We start from the raw sequence: 25,161 nt of genomic DNA on the forward strand, positions 1-25,161 counted from the left end.
GGTCCCCCATCTTTTTTGGTACCAAAAAAAAGCAAAAGTATCTTCCAGATTCTCATTGTCCTTGGGGACCTCTTGGATGGCTCTCTTCTGAAGGAGCTTGAGCACTTCTTTCTAGGCTAACTCCCTCTGATGGGATGGTGCATTGGGGAGGTATCTCCTGATTGGAGGCACAGACTGAGAAAAAGGAACAGTATAGTCCCCGGAAATAATTACCCAGCAATCCTTTGTAATATTTGCCCAGGCCAAAGGGTGCAGTGACAAATAACCTGCGACTGCCTCCAGGGCAAGACAGTCAGGCAGTACTTCAGGAACGCTGCTGAGGCTTCCCAGAGAAAGGTTTTGCGGACCCCCTCTGCCTCTGGGGTGGCATCTACCATTGAACCCTCTTCTCCAACCTCTAGAGGGGGGCTCATCCTGAGCATCTGGAAAGGCAGACTGTGACTTACAAAACCATATTTTCCTGAGGAAAGGCAGACTGTGACTTACAAAACCATATTTTCCTGACCCCTCGATGCATCTTGGACAAGGAGCACTGAGGGGTGGAAATCCCCGATTCCCACAGCCGACAAGGTCTTGCCTTCCTGCTCACTGCGGGTGAGAGTTTCTTTGATCGAAGGACCAAAATGGGTACATCCATCGAAGGGGGAATTGGCGAAAGATGCCTTAAAGGACTCCACAAATGTGCAGCCAGGTGCGACATTAAATAGCGATGCCTGTGCCAGCCACTTGAGAGGCACCTTCCATAGCACTGGCAATCAGCCTCATTGCTAAATTAGCCAGGGAAGAAAGTGCGGATAGTTTGGAGGACACCTTACTTAGTTCCCCGGCAGGTAATAACTCAGAAAGGGAGGTGGCAATCTCCTTAACCAAGTCCCTGTGTAGTTGGGGGAAATGTGCCAAGTAGTCTAGCACCCGCAGACTGAATGTAGCTGAGGAGAAATCCCACTTTCCATGCCTGTCAATCATCCGGGACTCATGGTTAAGTGGATGAACAGACGTGCTCTGCTCCATCAACTCTTTCTTAGTGGCAGCAGCTAACACAATTACATCAACTGGCACACCCTTGGACCAGAACTGTTTGTTGGAAAGGGGGGCTGAGGAACTTGTCAGTGTGTTTAGGAACAGGCTTCACGGTATCTGTCTCCTTCCACACCTTGCTGGCAATAAGGTCTACAAGTCTGTCTACGGGGGGAACCCAGGAGGTAGATGGTCCTATCCCAAAAGCCTTCAGGAACATGGACTCCTCGAGGGATGGGGGAAGGGAAGACCATCTGCCTTTAAGCTAGGATATTGACATCTTTTGGCAGAGATGAGGTCCGTATCCTCTGCGAGAGGCTCCATATGGTAGACTAGGTGACTCCTCAAACCATCACTTCCGAGTGACCTCCTCCAGGTGGAGCTCATGGGAGGATTCGGAAGAGAGGGAGACCCCAAGTGGGAGTAAGGCCTGCCTTAAAGCTAGTTTGAGAGAGCTGACCGGGAACAGGATGAGAAGAGTTTTCTCAGAGGGGCTGGGATGGTCCATGGAAGGCTGGACAGGAAACTCTCTGGGGGGAAAAGTCCTCTCTACCATCAGGAAAGCTAAAGGACTGGACAATGCCCCCATCCACACTCCCGGCAGGCAAGCCCATCTGAGAAGAGGGACCAGAGCAAGCCAGCACCTCCGGGCCTCCACACAGTATCAGTCTCCAGCTGTTGAGGGACGAAATGCCAAGGGTAAGGGATCAATCCGAGAAAACCAGTCCACAGCCCCCACCCAAGGACTCTAGGGCGACAGGTTGGGCTCAAGACTCTACCTAACCAGGGGGAGGCAGAGGCAGTCAGGGACTCTATCGGGGTATGAATGGAAAGGTCTCTAGGGATCCTTATCTCTTCCCCTGTGCGATCCAGGGCCTGAAAGTCTGAAACCAACAGAGTCGGACGAGGAAAAGCCAATGAGATGGCAGGGAGATGGACCCCTAGCCAGATGGGCAGGCGATGGAAGAAGCCCTAACTCAATCTGAGCCTTGAGGAAGGTCCTTATCATCCTGTCCATATCTGTTAGGAGCAAACTGGTGGAGGACCTAGCTGGGGATGGATGCCTGGATCCAAGGACCTCCCCTCAGAGGAATGATTCCTGTGCTTGGACGCAGAAGGGGACTGTCCCAAGCCAGAACCAGAGGGGGGTCCTCTATGATAATCATGGGATCCGACACCAATCTCGGATTTGACTGCCTCGGATCCAAGGGCACGCAAGGATCTGAAAGGTTGGATCCGTGGAAGCCAGATCTGTGGCTGATCTGGCCTGATACAAAGGCCTCGATCCGAAGACCTTGGATCTGAGAGTAGATTTCTGCAACCTCTGAGTAGAAGCTCCAGATCCGTGGGGAGAATCCTGGGGCCTAGGACCCAAGGATATCAGATCCGACTGGGTCGAGGCTGCAGTCATATCCAAGGAACTGGGATCCAAAAGCCTCACTTTTTTAGAAGAGGAAGACCCAGAGAGTGAGCGGGCATTTGTTTTTTTCTCAGAGAGTCCAAGCTTGGCAGGAGTCTGGGCCAAGGGACCCCCATGAGCCAACTCTTTCAAAAGAAGCTTGTTTTGGCACTCAACCAAAGCCCTGGAGTTGAACGCAGTGCAAATGTCATATTCAACCTCCAGGTGGTCAGCGCCCAAACAGTAAAGGCACTTCTCATGCGAACTGGATAAGAGGATCTTCCGACTGCACAAGGAGTATCTTTTGAAACCAACTGGCTTGTCAGACATGGTGGAAAACCTTAAGCCGAAGGTACACACTGGACTCAAAACCGGGAAACAAGCAAAGGTTAGAGCCAGAAAACACAGCCAATCACACTACTACTATGGGCTATAACATCACAATAAACCACACAGTACTAAACTAAGCCAGAAACCAACAGAGTAACACCACTACAAAAAGGGCAACAAAACACAAACTAAAACACTGAGAAACATAACGGGAGTGGAGGGACTAAAACTACCACTACTGCACTGAAGGCAATAAATACTGATACAGAAGAAAAATGTTGAGAATAGTTTGAAAATACAGCTACTTATCCCCACTGGAGACTCGAGCCAGAGAATCTGCGTCTGATGCTGATTGCGGCAAACAAGATCTGGGAGGTTAGAGGGAAGCAAGGGATCATGACAGTGGGAGAAGCTCGAGTCTAGAAGCTGTCCGTAAAGTTGCTGGCATGGATCCGATGTTGGATCTTACAACCCAAGAGTGAGGAATAGTGACATGGATAACATCAGATGTAAATTTATCCAAGCAATCAGGGAACATCAAGAGTCAGATGTGTGATTCAAGCTGCTGTAACCAGCCATCTTCAGAATATTTTTTCCTGGAGGATCAAAATAATTTTTTGATAAAGAGGCTAAGGAGGAAATACAAATGTCTAGCAAAAATGAGCCATCAAATAGAAGAGGACTCCGATTCTCATTCTTCTGATAATAAAGATAATAAAGCTCATAGAGTATTTTTCAGTGAAACCTTTTCCGATGTTCTAACGGAAAATGCTTGCGGGACAAAATAAAAGCATAGGAGCTGACTTGAAGAATCAGGAGTACCTTGGACTTGAACCAGATTCTGGAGTTTGGAGATGAAGATGAACAGTAAGAAGATCAGCAACACTGAAATTAGTGAATAAGTGTGAGACTTAGCATCCATCACATTTGTAAAGTATGGCTTTACAAGAAAAAATGGCTGAGAAAGATTGGACTTTTGTTGACTTTAATAAACATGTGGGGGGATTCAAAGGCATATATTCCACTTCATGTCATTTACATTTGGAAGGACAGTAAAAGGGGAAAAGGGCAACTGTAATTAAAACAATTGTTCTTAACAGTATCTGCACAACATATTTCATTATATAAATTGCATGTTATATAGTAAAGCATTTTCAGTGATTGTTCTATGCAATAAAGATATTAAAGTAAACATGTACTTTTTATCTTTAATAACTGTAGGTATCACAATGAAAAAAGAGAAGAATAGCTGGACAAAAGCATGCTCAAGTTAATATGCTGTAATCCTGGGCTGTTGGGATTGGCCATGAGGTGTAAAAGTGCAGTGATTATAATATATACAAAGTTAAGATGTTTTCTCTCTTGCATAGGTGGATATCTGGACCAATTTCCTTGGCTTAATCTAACATCAAGTTTCTTGTGTAAGCATGTGTGTTATAAAATAAGAGAGCATTGCTAATGTAATAGTGAGTATAGTGAACTTTTATTTGTTAACGTACTGAAATGTTTTCATTTAGCAAATAAATGTTCAGTGTGAGTTGAAAATGTTGCAGTTGGGGCAGCTATACATTCTGATTTTATATTTTCATGGAGACAAGCAGACTACAGGTCCAGAGAATAAATCTCGAGAACTCTGGACATTGTTTGCTGAGAAAAATGTAAAATTAAATGGTATAAAGGCAAGTAGCTTAGTAAAAATTTTAATTATTGGAAGTGAATAACAACAGTTTTCCTCATACTTAATAAATACCTCAATGCATTTACAAGTACATTGTATAATACAGCTTTATTTAAGGAGAGCCAGTGCACTTTTTCTTAAGGTTAAAAGTTAATGTTTTCTGAAAGCATATAAGCTATTTTTCACATCTTGGAGGGGAATAAAGGCAAGACAATAATAGACAGCAAATTAGTGTAAGTAGAAGCACAGGCTGTAAGATGTGCTTTAACATAGATTAATTTTAGGTAATGTAATGACTGTGGGTGCAGCTGTTGGTATGGGACAATTGTTCCTATTATAACAATTAAACTTCATTATTTGAATATGTAGATAGTTTTGTAAATTTGTTTTAAGTTAATAGGTTATGGGGGTGGGGGTGTTCTGGAGGTGTGTGTGTGTTTTTTTTGAGGGTTTTCATTAAAACAAACAGTCTTGCAAAATGTGACATAGGTTCAAATAGAGATGACAACAAAGAAATAACTGCATAAAGGATCAATGTGCCAAACTTTAGTGGGTGCATGTAACACAAAAACTGGAAACAGACATCTGAAAATGCTGAGATATATAACAGGTGGATGTAAGAACTTCTTATCACAATGGCTACACTATCCATATTATTTTGGAACGTGAATGGCCTCAAAGATACAAACAGGTAAGATTATTCAATTATTTGAAGAAATGCAAAGTGAAAATAGAAGTGGAAAGAAGTGAGATTGTGAATTTGATACAGAAATGATTTCAGGATGGATATTCAGCAGAATATCGGGGCAAAGGAAAAGGAGAGTATTAATACTAATTGCTAGAGGAGCAACAATAGCAATAGAAGAGAGGAAAAAAAGACAATAATGGTAGATTTACTAGTAAGGGGCTACAGTCAAGGGCAAGTATTATGCTGACATATATTTATATTCCAACTAAAATAGCTATTATTATTTATATTGCAACTAAAATAGCTACTACGGAGCTTAAGAAAATTTGTGAAGAATTCAGCTTTTAGCACAGAATATATATTGCAGATAGGGATTGGAACTTGATTTGTAACAGTGAGGATGTATCTGGGGGGACCTAAAAGGGAAGTACAACAGAAGAGGGCAGATGTCTGAAGAAACATATGAAAATATTTGATATGGAAGATGTGAATTCAATAGTAGAGTATGTCCATAGTATTTCTTCAAGGTATAAAAACTGGACTAGACTAGACAGAAATATTTCACAGGAACATGTGAATTCAATGAAAAGCTTTGACACATATCCAATGACTATTTCAGATTATGCGTCAATAACAACTAAGATACAAATGCAGGGTAATGAAGTAAAAATGAGACACTGGCTCTTCCATATCTACCTGTTAAAAAGGAGGGAATTTAAGGAAAGGGTAATAGAAATTATCTGGGAGTTAATAGGGAAAGATAAGATAGAAATATCTTCAGAAGTTATATCTAGTGAGTGGGATAAAATGAAACTAGAGTTTATAAATAGGGTCAAAATAAATGAAGAGAGAGATATGGTTAAGTAGCAGCAACTATTATTTAGAGGGGTTGAGCATTGCAGAATAAAGGTATTCTCACAGAACAACAGACATAACTGCAGAGTAATAAAGAGAAAATAAGGGAGTATCTGGATAATATGGATGAGTTTAGAAAAATTGCTGTTAAGCAGCTGTCTTTTGATAACTCCAGAGAACAAAAAAATATCATAATGACTTAGGCAACATAAAGTAGAAAGGGTTGTTGCCATACTTAAGAAGCCTATACCAAGAAACATAACCATAGACCCTGTAGAGGTAGAGGTATTAGAGATATTGGTTCTGAAAATTTTTATAAACCAGAGAAATGCTGAAATCAAGAAACAGCACAAATGGAAATATTTACTTAAGCATACTAAGGTTAAAAGTAGATGAGGCTCAACAATTAAACAGTTAACATAGGAGTAGATGAGATAAAAACAGTGACGTATAATCAATCTGCAGGGAAGTCTCTAGAATAGACAGTATTCCTGATGAAGTCTGGAAGCTGGAAGGAAGAAAGTGATAAAGACTTGGAAGATTTTGTTTAACAGTATTTTAAACGGAGGGGAAGCACCGATATCCTGGGGGAAAGCTATGGTGGCTGTAATACCTAAATATGGTAAGGACCCGTCAAAGTCCATTTCAAATTTTAACTATGATTATAAAGGGTTTATGCCCACAATAAATAAAATAATGGCAACGGTGTTGCGAAAATTGCTAGGTATGGATAAATGTGGTTTTGTGGAGGGGAGGCATACATTTGAGAGCATTAGAACAATGATGCTCGAGAGGGAATCAGAATGTAAGAAAATACCATTGTTGTTGGTAGGTGATGATGCAGAGAAAGTATTCAACAGAGTAAGCTGGGATTTTATGAGTAGGGTAATGGAAGCATTTGCATCTCCTGATACAATAATAAGGTTAATTAGAAGGATATATGAGGGATTGGAGGCAAAAATTAAGTGGGAGGGTTCCTCTGTGATACGTTGCATCGGAACAGAGGGCCCATACAGGGGTGTCTTCTTTCCCTTTTGTCATTTGTGTTACATTTGGTAAGGAAAATAAGGGACACAGAAATTAAAGGATATAGTTGGTATGGTAATCAGAAAATTTGTCTATAGTTGCAGATGATATTTTGTACTTTACAAAACCATAAAAGGACACCTCTGTTGTTGAACATTTTGAGGCAGTTTCAAGTCTTTTTGGGAAATAAAAATTAATGAAGATAAAACAAAGGCTATAGCTTTAAACTATGCACACATACATGATCTGGTTCAACAATACCCATATGTACGGTGACATGATAAAATAAAATACTTAGGAGTATTGGTAGCTATTAATATGTGAGAAGGGTCTAAAGAAAGAAAAATACAAAAACTGAGAACCTGGAAGGTCTGTTTGTTAAATACTGATAGCAAGATAAAAACAGCGAAAATCTTTTTATTCCCTCTATTTTTATATATAGGTCGGGCACATTTTTATCAACTGCAGGAACAGTTGTGGACAGTAATTAATGAAGAGTTGAAGGAATTTATCTAGGTGGGGAAAAGGGCATGGGTCAAGTGGGATAAGTAGATCCTTCCAATAGACCAAGGAGGTTTACGATTATCTCATATGAAGGAATATTTTAGATCTACACAGTTAAGGCTGAGGCATATAATACAAGCAGAAAGCTATAATTCAAAGTGAAAAGGGATGATGATGAAGTGGGAAGAAGTTCAATAAATAAGGAGAGAGTGGGATTTTGAATGCAGAGCCTTAAAGAAAACAACAGCCATACAGAATATTATGTTCATAAAGTAGCAGAAAGTATTCTATGAACTAAGCCAACAAAAGAATGGAGAAAGGGGATTTTGCTGATAGGAATGACTGCAATTATTGGTACAGAGAACAGGCAAGAGGGAGCTGGAATTTACTTGAGAAAACTGGCAAATAAACCAAGGTATTAGTAGCAAGTAACTAGAAAGGGAAACGTAAGAGAATGGGAAGAGGCCAAGAAGACATTTGCTTCAGGGATTGATATCACAGTATAGGCAAAGAGAAAGGGATAGGGAAATCCTTAGTGAAAGAACTGATTTGGAATAATTTTCTCTAGTGAATCTAGAACAGAAGCTGCTGTTAAAAAAACTGATAATTAATACGGCATATAAAATACAACACAATAACTATAAGAATCAATCAAAAAAGGTTAGAAAAGATTTAGAGAGACTTAGTCACAAGGAAACAATGGAAGGACATGTACATGGCTCCAAGATATGAAACAAAGTCTAGAAAAGGATTTTCGCTTGAAAGTATTTGCATAGGTATTTTTATACTTCAACCAGACTCCAAAGAATTGAAAAATGTTTCCTCAGGTAGATGGCAAATGTTGGAGGTCTAATGGGGAAGAAAGAAGTAAATGGGAACATATGTTTTAGGAGTATAATTAGTTAGCAGACTTCCCTACAGAGTACTCTGTTAGAAATATTGGGTGAGTAAAATGGGTGTAATGAAGGACTGATTTTTTTTTACCTAGGATACAGAATCTGAAATGCCTATACATAGTAAGGCCTCAGTAAGTTTAATTCTGGTGGCTGCCAAAAAGCAATTACTAGAAAATAGAAATCAAAGTCTAAACCAGCTATATTTGAAGTACTGAACATTGTAACAGAGAAAAAAACAGGAAGTGGGATCTTTAGAAAGGGTAGGGGCAAATTATATAGAAAAATGGAAATATATGCTGAATAAATGTTTTGGAAGATGAATGAGGTTTAAGGGAAGGTAGGAAATGATCAATTTATGTAGTGTTGGATTGATGATAAATATACAAAAGATGCATGATATATAATGTTTGCACCAGGAATATGTTAACACGATTTGTTGTCTTTTCTATAAACATATGTTTGTCCATGTCTTATGTGATAATTCAATAAAGGTGTTAAAAAAGGCTCTCATCTCCTTTCATTCTCTAAGCCTCTGAACAAGCCTTCTTGAATATTCTATACAGAATCACTAGCACCTCAGTGAGGACTATTTTACACAGTGGATAATATGTCTTGTATTGCTTATTAAAGCTGGCACAAAACTTCCATTCTTTTTAACTGGATTTTTTAAAACTTTTTTATCCCCTCTGCCTACCAAACATTAAGCCTCTCCAGTAATACACACAGAGGTTGTTCTTTCTCAGATGGTGAGGATCATCTTCAGATATGAAAAGGCAGGAGCCTGCATGGGAGCCATCACTGGGGTGGATAGCATAGATGTTTGTGTACATGCCTGCATCCTGAAAATGAAAACATTTTGCATTTTGCAGCAAGACCCTTCCACTTCCCCTACTGGTGATGTGCACACCTGCATCACCACAGGATCTGCTAACACCCCCCCACTTCCACATATGCATGCTCCTTCACATGTGGGATATAAGCTACCATGACTGGATTGGACAGACACAATGCATGCCTACGTTACTGACACCTGCTTCTTCTTCCATTCTTCTGCAACAAAACAGCAGGTAAACCTTGTCCTCAAGAACATGCACAATCTACTCTCAATGCCAGCACCATCAGCAACCTGGGCGGTTAATAAAGTACGAAACGGTCTGGTCTTTATTCATATATGCCACAGGGCCAGCTGCATTTTTTCTGAAATATAATACAAAGCAATAATGTTCATGTTATGTTTGCAGAATCTGTTCTCCTTTTAAGAAAGCTTTACTACAAATGATGTGCCAAATTTTCCATGTATTTAGAAACAGTTTAAGCATTAAAAAAACTTGGTACTTGCATAGCAACTGAAAATGCCTTAGAACCAGACTAATAACTTTTGTAGACTCTAATGCTAAGTCATGAGGTCTGCATACAAAATAAACCAAAGCTGTCCCCTCCCCCTTAATTGTATACTGAGCAGCTTAAATTCACTGTTCAAAAGCCCATAGCTTTATTTGGGTGGGGTTCACTTTATCAAAGAAGAAAAGAAAAAAAAATCACAAAACATTCAGTAACCATTTCAGGTTGTTCTTTTCTTTGAATTCTGCCACTGCCTTATGTCTTTATCTAGGGTTCTCTTTCTTGAATATTGGACTACATTTCTTGACATGACATGAAATTTCATACAGTAACACGTCCTCACAAAGGGCTTTTGTCATTGCCGTTTGAAAACTGTAAGAATGTAACTTTTCAATTACAGAGACATATAAAAAAGCTACAAGATACCTATTGTCCATATTTGTTTCTCCAACTATCACCTGTGAGTCAGAAATACTAAAGCTCATTTAACATGGAATCAGAGATTCACAGATATTCCAAGGCCATTGGGTCTCATGACCCTTCTCACCTTGCCAGCACTCTCCCCTCAGGCAATATCTCCCTTCTCTACGACGGCCATATCGGTCAATCCAAGAGTAAATTTGTGGATACCCATCCAGTCATCTAGTTTATGTTTAAAGGATGATAATGAGATGCACTGCCTAACATGTAGAGAAAGTTTATTTCATAGGTTTTTGAGGTGCTGAGTTATAAACCTGTCTCTCTACCTTCTTTTATTTATCTGGTGGTGATGATTTAGGACCCTAGTTTTAGTACTGCTGGAGATATTGGACTAGCAGGAGAAACAGTAGGTCCAAGACAATTGGTTCTCTAATGGCATGTTAAGCGAGACAAAAATCTCCCCTGAAATGTGTATGACACTGAATAAAGGGACTTCACATGGTCATGCAATGTATGCTAACAGGGTAAGCAATGGCTTTAGCTGACATTTGAAAGTATTCCAGGGGTAGGTTGTCAGGAGCATTAGTGCCAGGATTAAGATTGGAAGCAGTTCTGTTATAGTAGCAGTAGGTATGGGAGAGAAAGAGAAGGTAGGTCGAGAGGGGTAGTGGTATTTTGTGAAAACTGCTTTGTGGAGCAGAGTTAGTACTACAATTAGTTTGAGGAAAGGTGGCAGTGAGCTTAGATATGGTTCTGATGAAATATGAGTTGAAGAGGGTGGCTATTTTAATAGGTGTTTTGTCTGGATTTGGGCAAGGGTTGTTCTTAGAGCCGGGGTTAAGCAGAGATGAAATGGAGTTCCAGAATTTCTTCAGGTTTTGTTTACAGTTCTTTTGGAAACCAAGGTAGTATCCTTTTTTGTCATTAATGAGGGAGTGCTTTACTTGATTATAAAGCTGTCTAAATTGTAAGAGATCACAGAAATATTTACTTTTTGCCATTTTTTTCCATGATTTAGTATACTTAGCCATGAATTGCTTGATAGTTCTGGACAGCCATATGACATGGTTAGTTTTTACACTTTTTTGTCGAAGTGGGGCTAGTTTGTTTAGGGTCCTGAGAAATGCTGAGTTGAAGAACTCCACAGCTTCACTGAGGGGAAGGAATTTTAGTATATTCCAGTTGATGTTTCTCAAGGTTTCGTTAAGGGTTGTTGGGTTAAAATTGGTTACATTTCTTGTTTATTTATATTTATTTAATATTTGTTGACAAGGAAAGTCCGACTAGGACAGAGACGATTTTCAGTGGAGGCCTGGGGAGAAACATTCCACACACATCTTTAGAATGTATACTGATGCTGACTTGCAATTGGAGTGGTCTTACGTAGAGAATATAGGAAGGCAGGTGGTCACCAGTGTTGTAAGGTAGTGTGCCTGCTGATGAGATTTTACTTGGGTCAGAGACTAGAATCCAGTAAAGGATGGAACCACTGGCCTTTATTTCTGTTAGGTCTAGTTGTATTGATAATTAGCTGTGTAACGTTATAGAGGTTGATACTGGATGAGGGAGAGTGGTTAGAAAGATCAAGCCAGTTTATATTTACATCGCCCAGTATAATTGTTTAATTTTTTTATGTTGTTTGATGTCCAAGCAAGAATTTCTTTTAACAGAGGAATATTGTTACCTGAGGGGATATATAGGGCTATAATGCAGAGATTCTTATGGCTGTTCATTTTTAGAAATGATATTATAATTTTAGTGAAAAGAATTGTGGAATGAAGTTAGAATAGGGGCCAATGATGAAGATATTTGGAAAGAGTAGTGCAAGCCTCCTCCTTTTTTTATGGGGTCTTTGGAAAGAGTAGTGCAATGCCGCCTCCTTTTTTATGGGGTCCATCACCTCAAACAAGTACAGCCAGGGGGATTCAGAGTCTTTTATGTAGGGTTTTAACTAGGTTTCAGTTGCAGCTATTATATCTGGTACGCTGTAAGATATCCAGGCATGGAATTCTGGGATTTTAATTCTAACACTGTGAAGGTTGAGAGCTGTGATATTTAGTGATTTGTATGAGTTGAGGGAGTTGAAAGTGGAAGAAGTGGGTCTTGGGTATGGATGGATATCTCAACACTGGGATAGATTAGAGTGTTTGTGTGGCTAAATAATGGGTAACTTGCTTTCTTTTTGAGTTGTGATAGTAAGTCAGTGAGGTGTGGTTGTAAGTGTCGTTTTGTAGGAAAAGAGTTTTAGTTTAGTGTATAAAAGTATGTTAAGTACATACAGACAGGCAATATCTTTGAGTAACTAGTGACAGCTAGGGTTTGTGTAGATGTTACACATGTGAGTTTGGGAGGTAAGTATGTTATGAGCAGTGGTGTTAGGTTTAGTAAGGGGTTAGGTTTAGTAGGGGACAGAAAAATAGGAACAGAGAGGAGTAGTGTCATAGGAGTAGCAATGACAGCTATTGTAGATAAATGAAAAAGATAATACGTGAACAGATAAGTAGGTAGTGGTATAGAGAGGTAGAATGTGCTACTTGGATAGTTTAGGGGTTACTGATTAAGTGAGTTGACAGGAGTGATTAATAAGCTAATTAAAGATGGCACCTTAGGGAGGTGTGTAGGAGGAGGTGTGGTTGGGTATGACACGGACTTAAATTAATTGCTACTGGATGATGCTTTAGTGGGGGAGGAGTTTGGATAAGCATAAATGTAATCGATGTGGGGTGGGTGGGAATGGGGGTAGGGTAGAGGAGCAGAGTGAGGCCGAGCATAGTGAGGGTGAATGGAGTGGGCTTGCCAATGTCAAGAACTAGCTTAAAAAAAAAAGAAAAACAAACAATCAGACAGGTAAGTTTGTTAATGTGAAGTACTATAGAGAGAGGGTTTGGAGAAACAAAGTCTGAATAGCAGTGTTTTTTTTTAATTAAAGCTTGACAAAAAAAGGTAGTAATTAGTGAGAGGAGAATGTGCTAGGTTTTGAGAAAGAGTGCAAAATTAATTGCTTTAGAGCAAAGCAGTAAAACGATATTAAGTATTTACAGAGTTTACAAAACTACCACTGGCCAAAAAGACTAGTTCAGGGTTGGAATACACAAAATCACGGTGTCACCAATGATTTTGTGTATTCCAGTCGGAAGTTGTTTTGTGGTTATTTAGTTCAGGGCTGGAAAAGTGAGACAAGAGAGGGGCTAGAGTTGGCAGTGGTGATGTATGTGGGACCATTAGCTTAGTACAATTGATTACTAGTTAGGTATATACTTCTGTTTGTACATACATTAAAATAAGAAATTATCCCATGTATGAGGTTGACACATCCAGCAAGAAATAGGTGTCGGTTTTCTTCTTGAGTATAGTTTTTTCTTCGGCACTCTGATAGGCTGGTGAGAGAGAGAGACAGTAGGAGAGGGGTGTACTGCACAGAAATAAGAAATTATCCCAGGTATGAGGTTGGGACGTCCAGCAGGAAAAGTGTTGCTTTTCTTCTTGAGTTTAATTTTTTCTTAGGCACTCTGTTTGATTGGCTGGTGAGAGAGAGGGGTGTAATGCATTAAAATAAATTATTCCAGGTATGAGTTTGGTACGTGTAGCAGGATATAGATTTTGTTTTTCTTCTTGAGTTTATTTTTTTCTTGGGTACACTGCTTGGTCAGCTGATGACAGGGAGGTCAGACAGGGATGTACTGCTTTGTTTTTTTAGAAAAAAGCAACAAAAATCATAGAGAGTAACATCCGGTATAAGAACAGTGTTCCTACATCACTAATGCAGGCCCATGGAAGTGGACAGAAACATAGCGAGGAGGAAAGAATGCAGAATAGAAGCTGCTGTTAAAAAGGAATAATTAGTACAGCATACAAAATATTGCATGATGACTATTAGACTGAATCAGATGAGTTTAGAAAGCACTGGGAACATAGACTAGATAAGCAATTCACAAAGAACAATGGGGGGATATATGTATGTCTCCTAAATATGCAACAAAATCTAGAAGATTTAGGAACTTTGCTTGGAAGTATTTACACAGATATTTTTTATACCCAATGTAGACTCCAAATAATTTTTTCCTTGGGTAGACAGTAAATGTTGGAGGTATAATGGGGAAGAAAGAAGTAACTGGGAACATATTTTCTGGGAGTGTAATGATTTGGCAGACTTTAAAGATTCCCTGCAGACTGCTCTGTCAGAGATACTGGGTGAGCAAATTGGTTTAACTAAGGAAATGATTTTTTGAGCTATGATACAGAAATGGAATTGCCTAGACATAGTAATGCACTGCCGAGTCTAATTATGATGATTGCTAAAAAGCAATTAATAGAAAATGGAAATCAAAGTTTAAACCAACTTTACTAGAAGTAGTGAATATAGTAACAGAGATAAAACAACTGAAACTGGGATATTTACATAGAAAAAAGGGAACTGTGTGAACAATACATGCAGAGGAAGAACAAGGTTTATAAGTAGGCAGTATTTGAATGAGCTATATAATGTATGACTGACAAAGACTGGATAGATTATAAGTGATGTATAATGTTTGCAACTACAATTATGTCAACATGGTTTGTAAAGTATAATGTTTGCAACTAAAATTATGTCAACATAGTTTACTTTCATTTATATAAATATATGATTGCCTATGTCACACAAAACAATTTAATAAAGATGTTTCTTGTTTAAAAAAAAGATGGAGAAAACAAAGTCTGCCTTTTTTAGGGATTGAAGACTATCAGGATTATTGCAGGCAGAATGAATATCATTTTCCAAGGCTGGCATAATACAATGAATAGGTGTAGTATATGGCTTACCTATTTGTAAAATACTGTCTCTTTAAGGAGGGGGAATATTCTTTTGTTCCCACAAAAACAAGTTATTCATTCTGGACAGTCTTAGAAAAAGAAAACTTGTATATAGGAGAAAATGAGTAAACACTTTCCTCAGAATTAGGGTCAGGTGCCTTTGAAAAAACGTCCTCAGGATTTGTGGAACTAAGAATAATGTTTAAATGTAGCTGCTGTTCTACAGGATTCAAAACTTTCAATAAACACTTACCTAAGGTAAGCAATCCATTTTTAAAAGACTCACTGCCTTTAGATGAAGTATGTCTAACCTCTTGTTTTCTCTTGTCTACGGATATCCCTAGAAGGAGATTGAATGGAGAATAGCATTTCAATCTGGGAAAAGGTCTCTTACCCCAGCCATTTCCAGAGAAACTCCTTTACCAAAAGAAGATGGTTCTTCCATGCCCGGTATGGGCACTGGAACAGCCACAGAGGATATTGCTATCCCCCAGTCCACAGTGGTAGAATGAACTACACACCAGTGAGTGCTGGGGAAACTAGTGAGTGGCTAAGGAGCAAGCAGCGGCCATTGCATAGTCACGCACAAATGGTAGAGGTGTAGAATGAGTCAAAAGTGCAAACAAAGACTCTAATTTGCATTTTCTTTTAGATACAGTGAGAGGAGGAACCACAGAACCAGTAAGGCTATCCATGTTCTTGCCAAGGTAGAAGCCTGTTTGTTGGTAAGCCCTGCTGTAATGGGTCAGTCAAAAGGTAATTTTCACTCTAGTGCTCACAAGCTGTGCATACACTTACACTTCTCTATATAGTCCCGCAAATATCACAAAATTAAATGCACATGCAGTACACTTTAGTCCCCCCACAATTCAGAAGTCCCTTTTCATAGAAAGTATCACCAAGTAAAAATGAAGGCAAGTTTTCACTGAGTGTATGCAAGCATCAGAATACACTTACAATCCTTTTAAGTATATGTTGTTGTGTCTTTCGGCTTTTCCCGGTTAGGGGTTGCCACAGCGGAACTCCGGTCCGTTAATGATTGGCAGTAGATTTTTACGTGCTGAGTTGCCGGCCCTGACGCACAACCTTCAACGAAGGTACGCCCATTCACGCATGTCTCCACACAGAAGATGCTCTAGCTGAGAATCGAACAGGACAACGTCTTACTGTGAGGCGACAATGCTACCGCAGCACCACTACCACAGATACAATCCTTTTAAGTATATAATTCCTTTATTTCACTCATAAAAAAATACAAAAGCAGAATTAATTAGCCCAGCTGTTAAAATGACTTGTTTGATAAGACATAACCACTAAATGTCAACACAGTAAATTGTAGGAATTCTTAAAGAAACCTTTTCCTAATTCCTGTCAAAAAATAGAACAATAATACTTCTGTGATAACGTGTTCCTCAAAGAGGAGTTATCTGCCAGAAATAGCAGATCAGAGCTGACAGTTCATCCTGGGAAGCCCAGAGATTCTTTCCAGGCTGACAAGACAGTACTGAAGAAACTAGTGCTCAGTCTGTTTTTTCCTGAAGATCTCAAGACACAGCTGCCCGAGTGCTTGTGTGGAGAAAGCTAGAAACCTTTGAAAAGTGGTCAGCCATTATTTCCCAGGCAGGATATATGCTACTGCAGAAGTGAGAATGATGAACATCTACCTCTTACAAAACCAAACTGTTGGGGTTCAAGTCTAACAAGAGTCTTGATATCACAGTTTCTGAGGTAATGTACTCCATGGCTTTGCAGATGAGGCTTGTATGGCTGATAGGTCTGTAAAGAACTGGGTCAGTTTTAAGGTCACCCTTACTGGAGGGGCATCACCACTGATGTGCAGCACTCATCAGGTACAAAACCAGTAGATATACTTAAGTTAAACAGTTTGCAGAAAGTTTCTGCAAGGGCATGTTTAAGACTATTTATGAAGTAAGGAGGTACTGTCGTGTAGCATGCAGGAAGTATTTTTGGTCTTGTTTAGTATTTTCAGTAGATGGTCTTTAGATATAATTGAGGGAGTAAGGGATTTAGATATTTTGAGCTTTGAACTAGAGTCTTAGGGGTGAAAATGGCCCTAAATTTGTTAACAAGGATATGGCAACATCTTTAACAACAAACTCTTTGCCAAATTAAGTACTATATTTTTTAGAATTCCCTGTATGGTCTCCTGTTTGCTTCTTCCTTCACATTCAGGCTGCCTCACATCATTAGCCCTTCAACATTCTCTTGGGTTAGAGTACATACATTTCTCAGGTATTCTGGATAAAACTTCCTTTCACCTGCATAAATGCCACCACTGTCTCCCTTGAAAACAGGTCACTCGCCTAGTGAGACTAACCCAATCAGCAAACATATATGAATATATATCTGTACATAAATGAATAAATAGCTGAAATGTTAGTAGTTCAGTTTGCCTGCATGCATTTTAGTTTCCTCAATTGTCAAACATACTGTCATGTTTAGTTTATGTTGTTGAAGTGGCTGAAAAAAAAAACTAGAACAGAATACAATTTAAGATTAGTTATGTTCTACTCCTTTCAAACAACATAAAATGCAGTTGTAGAGTAACAGGGAAGAAATTACATAGTCACCAAGTACAGAAATGCAGAAATAGTACTACTAGCCATGCATTATAATCTTAGTCATTTTATTGCACCATAAAGTGCAGACTGATCCATGCAAATGGTGAAACATTTATAGTCTTCTCTTGTAAGGCAAAATATTTTCAACTTAATGTTTTAAGACAACCATTACTTTGGAAGCACTTTCTTTGAGAATTATCTTTGTTGTACTTCTGACCTACATTTTCTCTTTTGATCTGTAGGATGAATTATGTCTACTACTGAAACTGCTCTGGGCTTCACAGTCTGCAGTGCAACTAAGTCTTAACTACATACTTTTATAAAACAAATCAAAAATGGTAATCTTTTTGTCAAAGCAGTTCCTAGTTTATGTATGATTACTTATAACACAACCAAATTACTAATCTAAAATATCAAAAACATTTACAGAAGTTACAATTAAAAACAATGTTTTGTGCAGGCAGAACAATAACTAGGAAAAAATTGCACTGCTGGTGTGAATCACAGCAGTACTAAGACTACACATACCCGTATTTTGCTAAGCTTCATCTGGATCTTTTTGGATACCACATTAGACCAGTAGTTCTCTCCCAGGAAGTCCCAGAATATCCTTCCAAGCAAGGCATTTGCCCATGCCACTTGCTCTTCCCCTGCCAGTAGGTGGTCATCAGGCAGCTAGTTATAAAAACAATGACAATGTAAGTTTTGTTAAAGCACTGTGACTGAGGCTGCAATATGATCAAAGACCGATTGTTTGACTAAAAAGTTCAAAACAGGAAATGTGCATAAGTAACACAGATTTTTCTCTTCAGCTAATTGACGCAAAAAAGTAGCCTCTGTTCAATTATTCAGCCTAGCCTGCTCTAGTCAGGTGTGACTGCACAGGGCAGATATAACATACACAAAGAGAAACTCTGATATCAAGAAGTCCCAAGTGCATTACACTGTCATACTACTAGAGAAAGCAGCCACCCTGCAAATGAAATGTAATGTAAGAAGAAAACAAAATGTGCAATCACAAAAGGGAGATGCTAATGATATTTTGCTTCCACTACCCACCTCCCTTTTAGATTACACTGTTTCATTTCATTAACCCAAATGCTGTGCCATGTGCTGACAAAGATGAGTGCATCTGAGTCTTTGAATATCCACTATCTCTGTGAGACCAAAAATGAAATGCCTTCCTATGTTTTGATGGTTAAACTATGCCTCTAATATGGCAGTGATAGGACATCATCTTTAGACAGACTGCAAGCATTCATGCTTGATAAAAGTTTTTTCATGCAGCAAGACAGTCCATTTGGCAAGGAGTCCTCTTTAATCCAACTCTTTTAGTAAAAACACAGAAAAAAAAAGAAGACTACCACTGAAGGTCCAATTATTCATTTTAAGTTATTTTGTTAACTAATCAAAACAGACCACTTTCAGGGATATATCAGGAGAACTGGTCTGGGTTAAGTGATGAGAGGATGAGTATGTCACTGCAGGTTGTACAAATTAAATAATTGGTTTGCAGGACATTTTTGACTATAGCCACTGTGTCAAATGAAATGGTGGTTTGCAGAATACACTGCTTTAACAACTTTTACTACAGCCAATATGTTTTACCAAGCAGTCAGATATTTTAAAAGGACTTCAGATGCCCTAAGTGCTACCAGACTTACTGATTCAAAATAGTAAAATCTTGCTCCATTTCTTTATGGGTACTTTATGAAGCTGCACATACTTCAGACTTTTTTTGCCTTTTGGGTGTTACACTGACCTTTATTCCATTTGCTTCTGTCAGTATTCAGTCATTTATAGCATAAAGAAATACACATGCCATATTGTTTAATAGCTCAGTGTATGTTGGAAATGGTCATTTAGACCTTTCATATTGCAGACTCACTCAGTCCTGGAATATACTTCTTTCCCAATTAATTATCTGATTTTCTTGAAATGTTTATATTAAAAAAGTGGTGTACTTTATTTCAACAGACATTTTGTTCTACACTTTTGGAATTAGGTTATACAAGAATCCTTTTTGTTTTATCAAATTTTATTCACTTGACTTAGCACATCAGCACAAATGCTGTCGAAGAGTAAAACACTAAGAAAAAAACAGTCTCCTATATAATCCCAACAATTAGGAAACAATAAAACAAAACAAATGTAGTTAATCGTGCATTTCCAATTACATTCCCTATTTAACCCTAATGGTTCCAAAGTACATATAAAGGATATTAAAAATGAAAGGCTGGAAAGCCCTTTAGGTACACATTTTAAATAATTTCATAATGCCAATCCAGACTGTTTAAAAGGTTGTGTTTTAGAGCAAGTAAGGGCTGAGCCAGGAAAATGTGCTGAAAAAAGAAGTTATGTACTCATCATAACGTTCCATCTGAGTAGGCAACTTCATTTGTCAGCAACCTGTGGGTATCGGATCCGACCTGGATCCGAGCCGGCAGCTTTCCAAGCTAAAGATCCGAGCTCCAAGCTCCTCCCCCTTACCCATAACACCCTGCTACCTCCTTCCAGTCCTCAGATCGCATTTGCCCAATTATACGTCACCTAGACAAAACAACAACCTGAAACATCCTAACCTAATGAATACCAAAAGCTGATATAATTCTAGGATTCAGATAACCAGGGAACCAGGTTAGGGGGAAGGAGGGGGGGGGGGTCGGTTGCTGACAAATGAAGTTACCTACTCAGATGGAACATTATGGTAAGTACATAACTTCTTTATCTTAAGTAGTTAACTTCATTTGATCAGCAACCTGTGGGACAGAGTCCCCAGCTACCAAAAAACTTGGGAGGTCCTCAAGGAAGGATATTCCGGAGCACTGCAGAGCCAAAAGTTGCTCTTCCTCTGGATATTAAATCCAATTTACAATGAGAGATAAAGGTATGAGAGGAAGCCCAAGTAGCCGCAGAACAAATATCATCCAAAGGCATTCTTGACCAGAATGCAGCAGAAGTAGCCATAGAATGGGTAGAATGGGCATGAACCCCTAATGGCTCAGGCAGACCAGATATCTTGTATGTGAGCAAAATGCAGTGAGAAATCCATCTAGCTCGAGTCACCTTCGACACTGGCTTACCCAAGAAAGGCTTCGCAAAGGAAACAAATAGCTGCTCTGTCTTGTGTAAGGCAGCTGTTCTGTGTAGGTAAAAGCGCAATTGTCTATGAACATCTAACAAATGAAGTTTGTATTCCCCTTTATTCTGATAGGTAGGGAAGAAAACTGGTAGATTAATGGACTGACTGATATTCGCCTCGGAAGCCACTTTAGGTAAGAAGGAAGTGTTAGTCCTGAGAGAGACTCTGTCCTTATGGAAAACAAGACATGGGGGTTTAGTACAAAGGGCCTGGAGTTCTGACACCTTCTAGCTGAAGTCATAGCTATTAAGAAAGCAGTTTTCCAACATTAAGAATTTTAAATCAACAGAAGCTGCAGGTTCAAAGGGTGGTCCAGTTAGAGCCTGAAGGACCAAGGTCAGGTCCCATGGGGGAACAGCATTCCTAATAGGAGGTCTCAAAAGAAAGGTTCCTTTTAAGAAGGTCTTACAAATCTTAGTGGAAGCTAAAGGACTAAGATTGTCTCCAATGTGAAAATGGGAAATGGCAGCCATTTGAACCTTTACAGTAGAAGAACTGGCCCCTTGCTGAAAAATATGAGATAGGAAATCAAGCACTGCTGGAATGGGAGCAGTGAAAGGATCCAAATTCTTATGCGAGGCCCAAATGGAAAACCGTTTCCATTTGCTGTTGTAAACCTTCCTGGTAGAAGGCTTATGCGCCACTACCAGGATGGATCTAACTGCGGGCGAGATACCGGGAGTCCTGGCAACTAATGGAACTGGATCAACCAAGCTGAGAGCTTGAGGTCGTCCAGATTCGGAGTTTCTAATCCCGAAGGATGAGAAATCAGATCCGGGATCTAAGATCCAAAGAGGAGCTATGAGATGAGACCGTAGGCACAGGAACCAGGTTTGACGAGGCCAGAATGGGTCTATAGGATAATCTTGTTTCCCAACTGACAAGCTTTCTGTAAAGGAGGATAAGCATAAAAAAGACCGGAAGGCCAAGCATGAACTAGATCGTCTCTGGGACTTTCCCCCGGGGGGGGGGGGATTAGAGCAAAAAACTCACTGCACTTCGCATTTGAAGGCGATGCAAAGAGATTGCAGCAAGGCTGACCCCACTTGCGGAAGATCTGTTTCGCTACTAAGGGGTTCAGAGACCACTCATAAGGCGGGAGGATAGTTAGACTCCGCTTGTCTGCTAGGATGTTGGACCAACCCAGAATGTGCGTTGCTAACGGAAAACGGTTGATGGATATCGCCCAATCCCAAACTCTCATGGCCTCCCGGCAAAGAGGGTAAGACCTGGTCCCCCCCTGTTTGCTGATGTACCAGACCACTGACATGTTGTCTGTCTGAATTGCAATAGTCCCTGGAGGGAGAAAGGCATGAAGAGCTTGCAACGCTAGAAGCACCGCTCTCATCTCCAGAACATTGATATGCAGAACAGTTTCTGAGTCCACGTACCTTGGACAGTTCTGCCCATACAATGCCCCCCCCACCCAAGGCGAGAAGCGTTCGTGGTTACCGTGTCCTTCCAGAAGCTCCCAAGATTGGAGTCACCATATGAGGGAATTTCGGCAAACTCTGCTGAGGGGGATCGGAGAGTCCAATGGGTGTTGAAGGATGGACCACTGTACCTGCAAGGTGCACTGGAGGACCATCATGTGCAACCGAGCTAAGGGCGAAAGGCTGATTGCTGCTGCCATGGACCCTAAGGCTCTCAGGACTAACTCCGCTGATGGGGCTGGAGATGGAAGGAGTGCTAGGATGTGAAGCTTTAAGCTGCGAAGCTTGTCCGACATCAAGAAGGTCTTGGTCTGAAGTGTATCTATTCTGGACCCTATGAAGTCCAGGACTTGCATTGGTTGAAGGGATGATTTCTTGTAATTTATAGTGATTCCCAACTGGGAGGTTAACAGCAGGAAGCAATCCCTGGCTGAGCAGAGTAGATGCCTGGTGGAGGCGGCAAGGAGCCAGTCATCTAGGTAAGGAAAGGCCTGTATTCCCTGGAGCCGCAGGTGGGCCGCTACAACTGCCATGACCTTGGTGAACACCCTGGGGGCTGTGGTGAGGCCGAATGGTAGGACCCTGAACTGGTAATGACTGGCCCCCAACTGAAAGCGGAGAAACCTCCTGGATCGTCTGTCCATAAGAATGTGGTAGTACGCATCCTTGAGGTCTATGGAGCACATCCAGTCGATCACCTGCAGTAGGGGGAGAATGGATTGAAGAGTGACCAACCGGAATTTCTCCTTGGCAATGAAGAGGTTTCATTGTAGAAAGGTCGAGAATTGGTCTTATGTCCCACATCTTTTTTGGCACCAAAAAGAACCTGGAGTAATTGCCTAACCCAAACTGGCCTGGGGGGGGGCGTGCTGGATGGCGTTTTTTTCTAGCAGCTTCTTTATTTCTAAAGCTGCAGCCTCCCTCTGACTGGGTGGAATATCAGGGAGGTGCCTCGATTGAGGAGGAAGGTTTATGAAGGGGATAGAGTAGCCTCTGGATATTATTCGAAGCACCCAGCGATCTGTCGTGATGGACTCCCATAGTGCCAGGTGCTTAGAAAAATGCCCCCACTGACTGCCTCCAGAGAGGAGCAGTCAGGCAACCCCTCAGGGCTGCTGCATGGGTCGATCGGAGAAAGGTTCTCGTGACCCAAAATTCTTTGGCCCCCCTCTGCCTCTGGGCCAGCATCCACCTTGTCCCCCTCTGCCTCTGAAGGACGAAGGGTCCGGAGCGTAACGGGACTGCTGAGATTTCTGGAACCACATCTTCTTTTGTCCTCTCTGGTTCCTGGAAAAGGACCTTTGAGGAGCCGAGAAGCGGATTCCGACGGCAGACAGCATCTTCCTATCTTTCTCGCTCTGGACCAATGTATCATGGATGGTCTTGCCAAACAGGGAGCATTCGCGAAAGATGCCTTGAAGGGTTCCGCAAAATCGCAAAGTTGGAGCTAGTTGTGATGCCGTAAGGCGATGCCTGATCCGCTGGCTCTAGCGGCCCCCTCCGTGGCATGGGAGAGTAGCCACATAGACGTGTTCGACACAGATTTCAGAGTGGCCATGCGAGTCGAGAAGGTCCGTTTGTCCTCGGCCGATATGGACTCAGAGGGAGACTCAGCGTATTCCTTCACCAGATCCCGTTGAAGCCTAATCACATGGGACAAGTAATTCAGCACCCTTATGGAAAAGGTAGCTGAAGCAAACATCCGCTTTCCAATGCGATCCATCGTCCGAGACTCCTTATCAGGAGGATGGACCGAGGAACTATCCTGTGCCAGTTCCTTCTTGGAGGCAGCCGTCACCACCATGGCATCTACTGGGGAACCTTTACTCCACGCTGTCCTATCCCCAGGGGGACTAAGGATCTTATCTGGTCTCCTGGGGATTGGCTCTACAGTGTCCGTCTCCTTCCATGCCCTGATAGTAATAAGGTCTACCAGGGGGTCGGCCGGAGGGGACACCCAAGAGGTAGACGGGCCTGTGTCAAATGCCTCCAGAAACACAGACTCCTCCGAGGAAGGCTTTTGGGCTGACCACCCCCCTTTTAGGCACAGCATTTCCATAATGTCTCCAAAGGAGATGTCCTCGGGGGGGGGGGTGACCTGGGGGGAACCTTCCCCTTCTTCTAAATCGGTGTCTTCAGTGAGAGTGTCAGGGGAGTCCAAGTGCATCCTTTTACACTTACGTTTGTGAGGGACCTCCTCAGCAGGAATGTCCGAGGAGGGCTCACCAAAAGGGTCATGTTCCTCCAGTGGGACTGACTGGGGCATCGACGCAGGCTGTCCCTGGGGCCGGATGATGGAAGACAAAGTCCATCTGCAAGGGAATGGTGGCTGGATCCGTAGCACGAACAAGGGGTCTCGAACCTTTTGAGAGAACCCTCTCCACCACGTCGAAGGCCGAAGGTGAACTGCTCTCCCTGGGTTCCATGAACACCACCCTCGGATCCGACGTGGGGATCGGAGTCTGAGTCGAAGCGATCGGACTTGAAATGGAAGTGTGCTCCGACCGCAACGGAGCCAAAGACACACCTACCACCCCCTCAGATCTGATGCGCGGCTCTCTGCTCTGCGAGAGCTTGGATCCGAAAAGGGATCTGACAAACTCGAAGGCATGGCCGGCGAAGTAGCAACTACTGTTGGCGCCGACTTCCTGACTCCGAGACTACCCGGATCCAATGTTGGCTCCGAAACCCGATAATGGATCGGAGAAGGAGCTATGGGGGCAAAAAATGGGGCCAAGCTCCCCCCCGGAGGGGGAGGCAGGAGCACTCCCATCTACATCTGGGCTTGTAAGAAGCGAAGCATCATCCTGTCCATGTCAGCATCTGAAAGGCTTCATGTCGACCTAGAAGAGGCCGCCGAAGCTGGCCGGGAAGGCTGCCACGACGACCTCGAAGATGGCTGGGGCTCCTCCTCTGGCTCTGGCGAGAAACGTGGGGAACAGAGCCGAGAGGGGGAAGACCTGGAAATCTTCAGGGAAGAAGGCAGCTGTTTTGCCAGCGGGGCTGAGGGGGCAGAGTCGGTCCGCCGCTTGTGGCTCCTATGTTTTTCTCTATCCCTA

General features: G+C 41.4%; 1 protein-coding gene across 3 annotated transcripts in view; it reads right to left on the reverse strand.

Moving 5' to 3' along the window:
- TEX2 (testis expressed 2) overlaps nt 1-25,161 on the reverse strand; it is a 1,745,284-nt gene that overhangs the window by 660,364 nt on the left and 1,059,759 nt on the right. For all 3 annotated transcript variants that reach the window (XM_044068055.1, XM_044068056.1, XM_044068054.1), the window contains one exon: nt 18,056-18,202. In XM_044068055.1, coding sequence (XP_043923990.1) covers nt 18,056-18,202 — 147 coding nt within the window. The remainder of the gene's footprint in view (nt 1-18,055; nt 18,203-25,161) is intronic.

This window comes from Protopterus annectens, chromosome 4.part0 (assembly GCF_019279795.1).
Source record: "Protopterus annectens isolate FY-2018-M chromosome 4.part0, PAN1.0, whole genome shotgun sequence".
Classification (NCBI taxonomy): Eukaryota; Metazoa; Chordata; order Ceratodontiformes; family Protopteridae; genus Protopterus; species Protopterus annectens.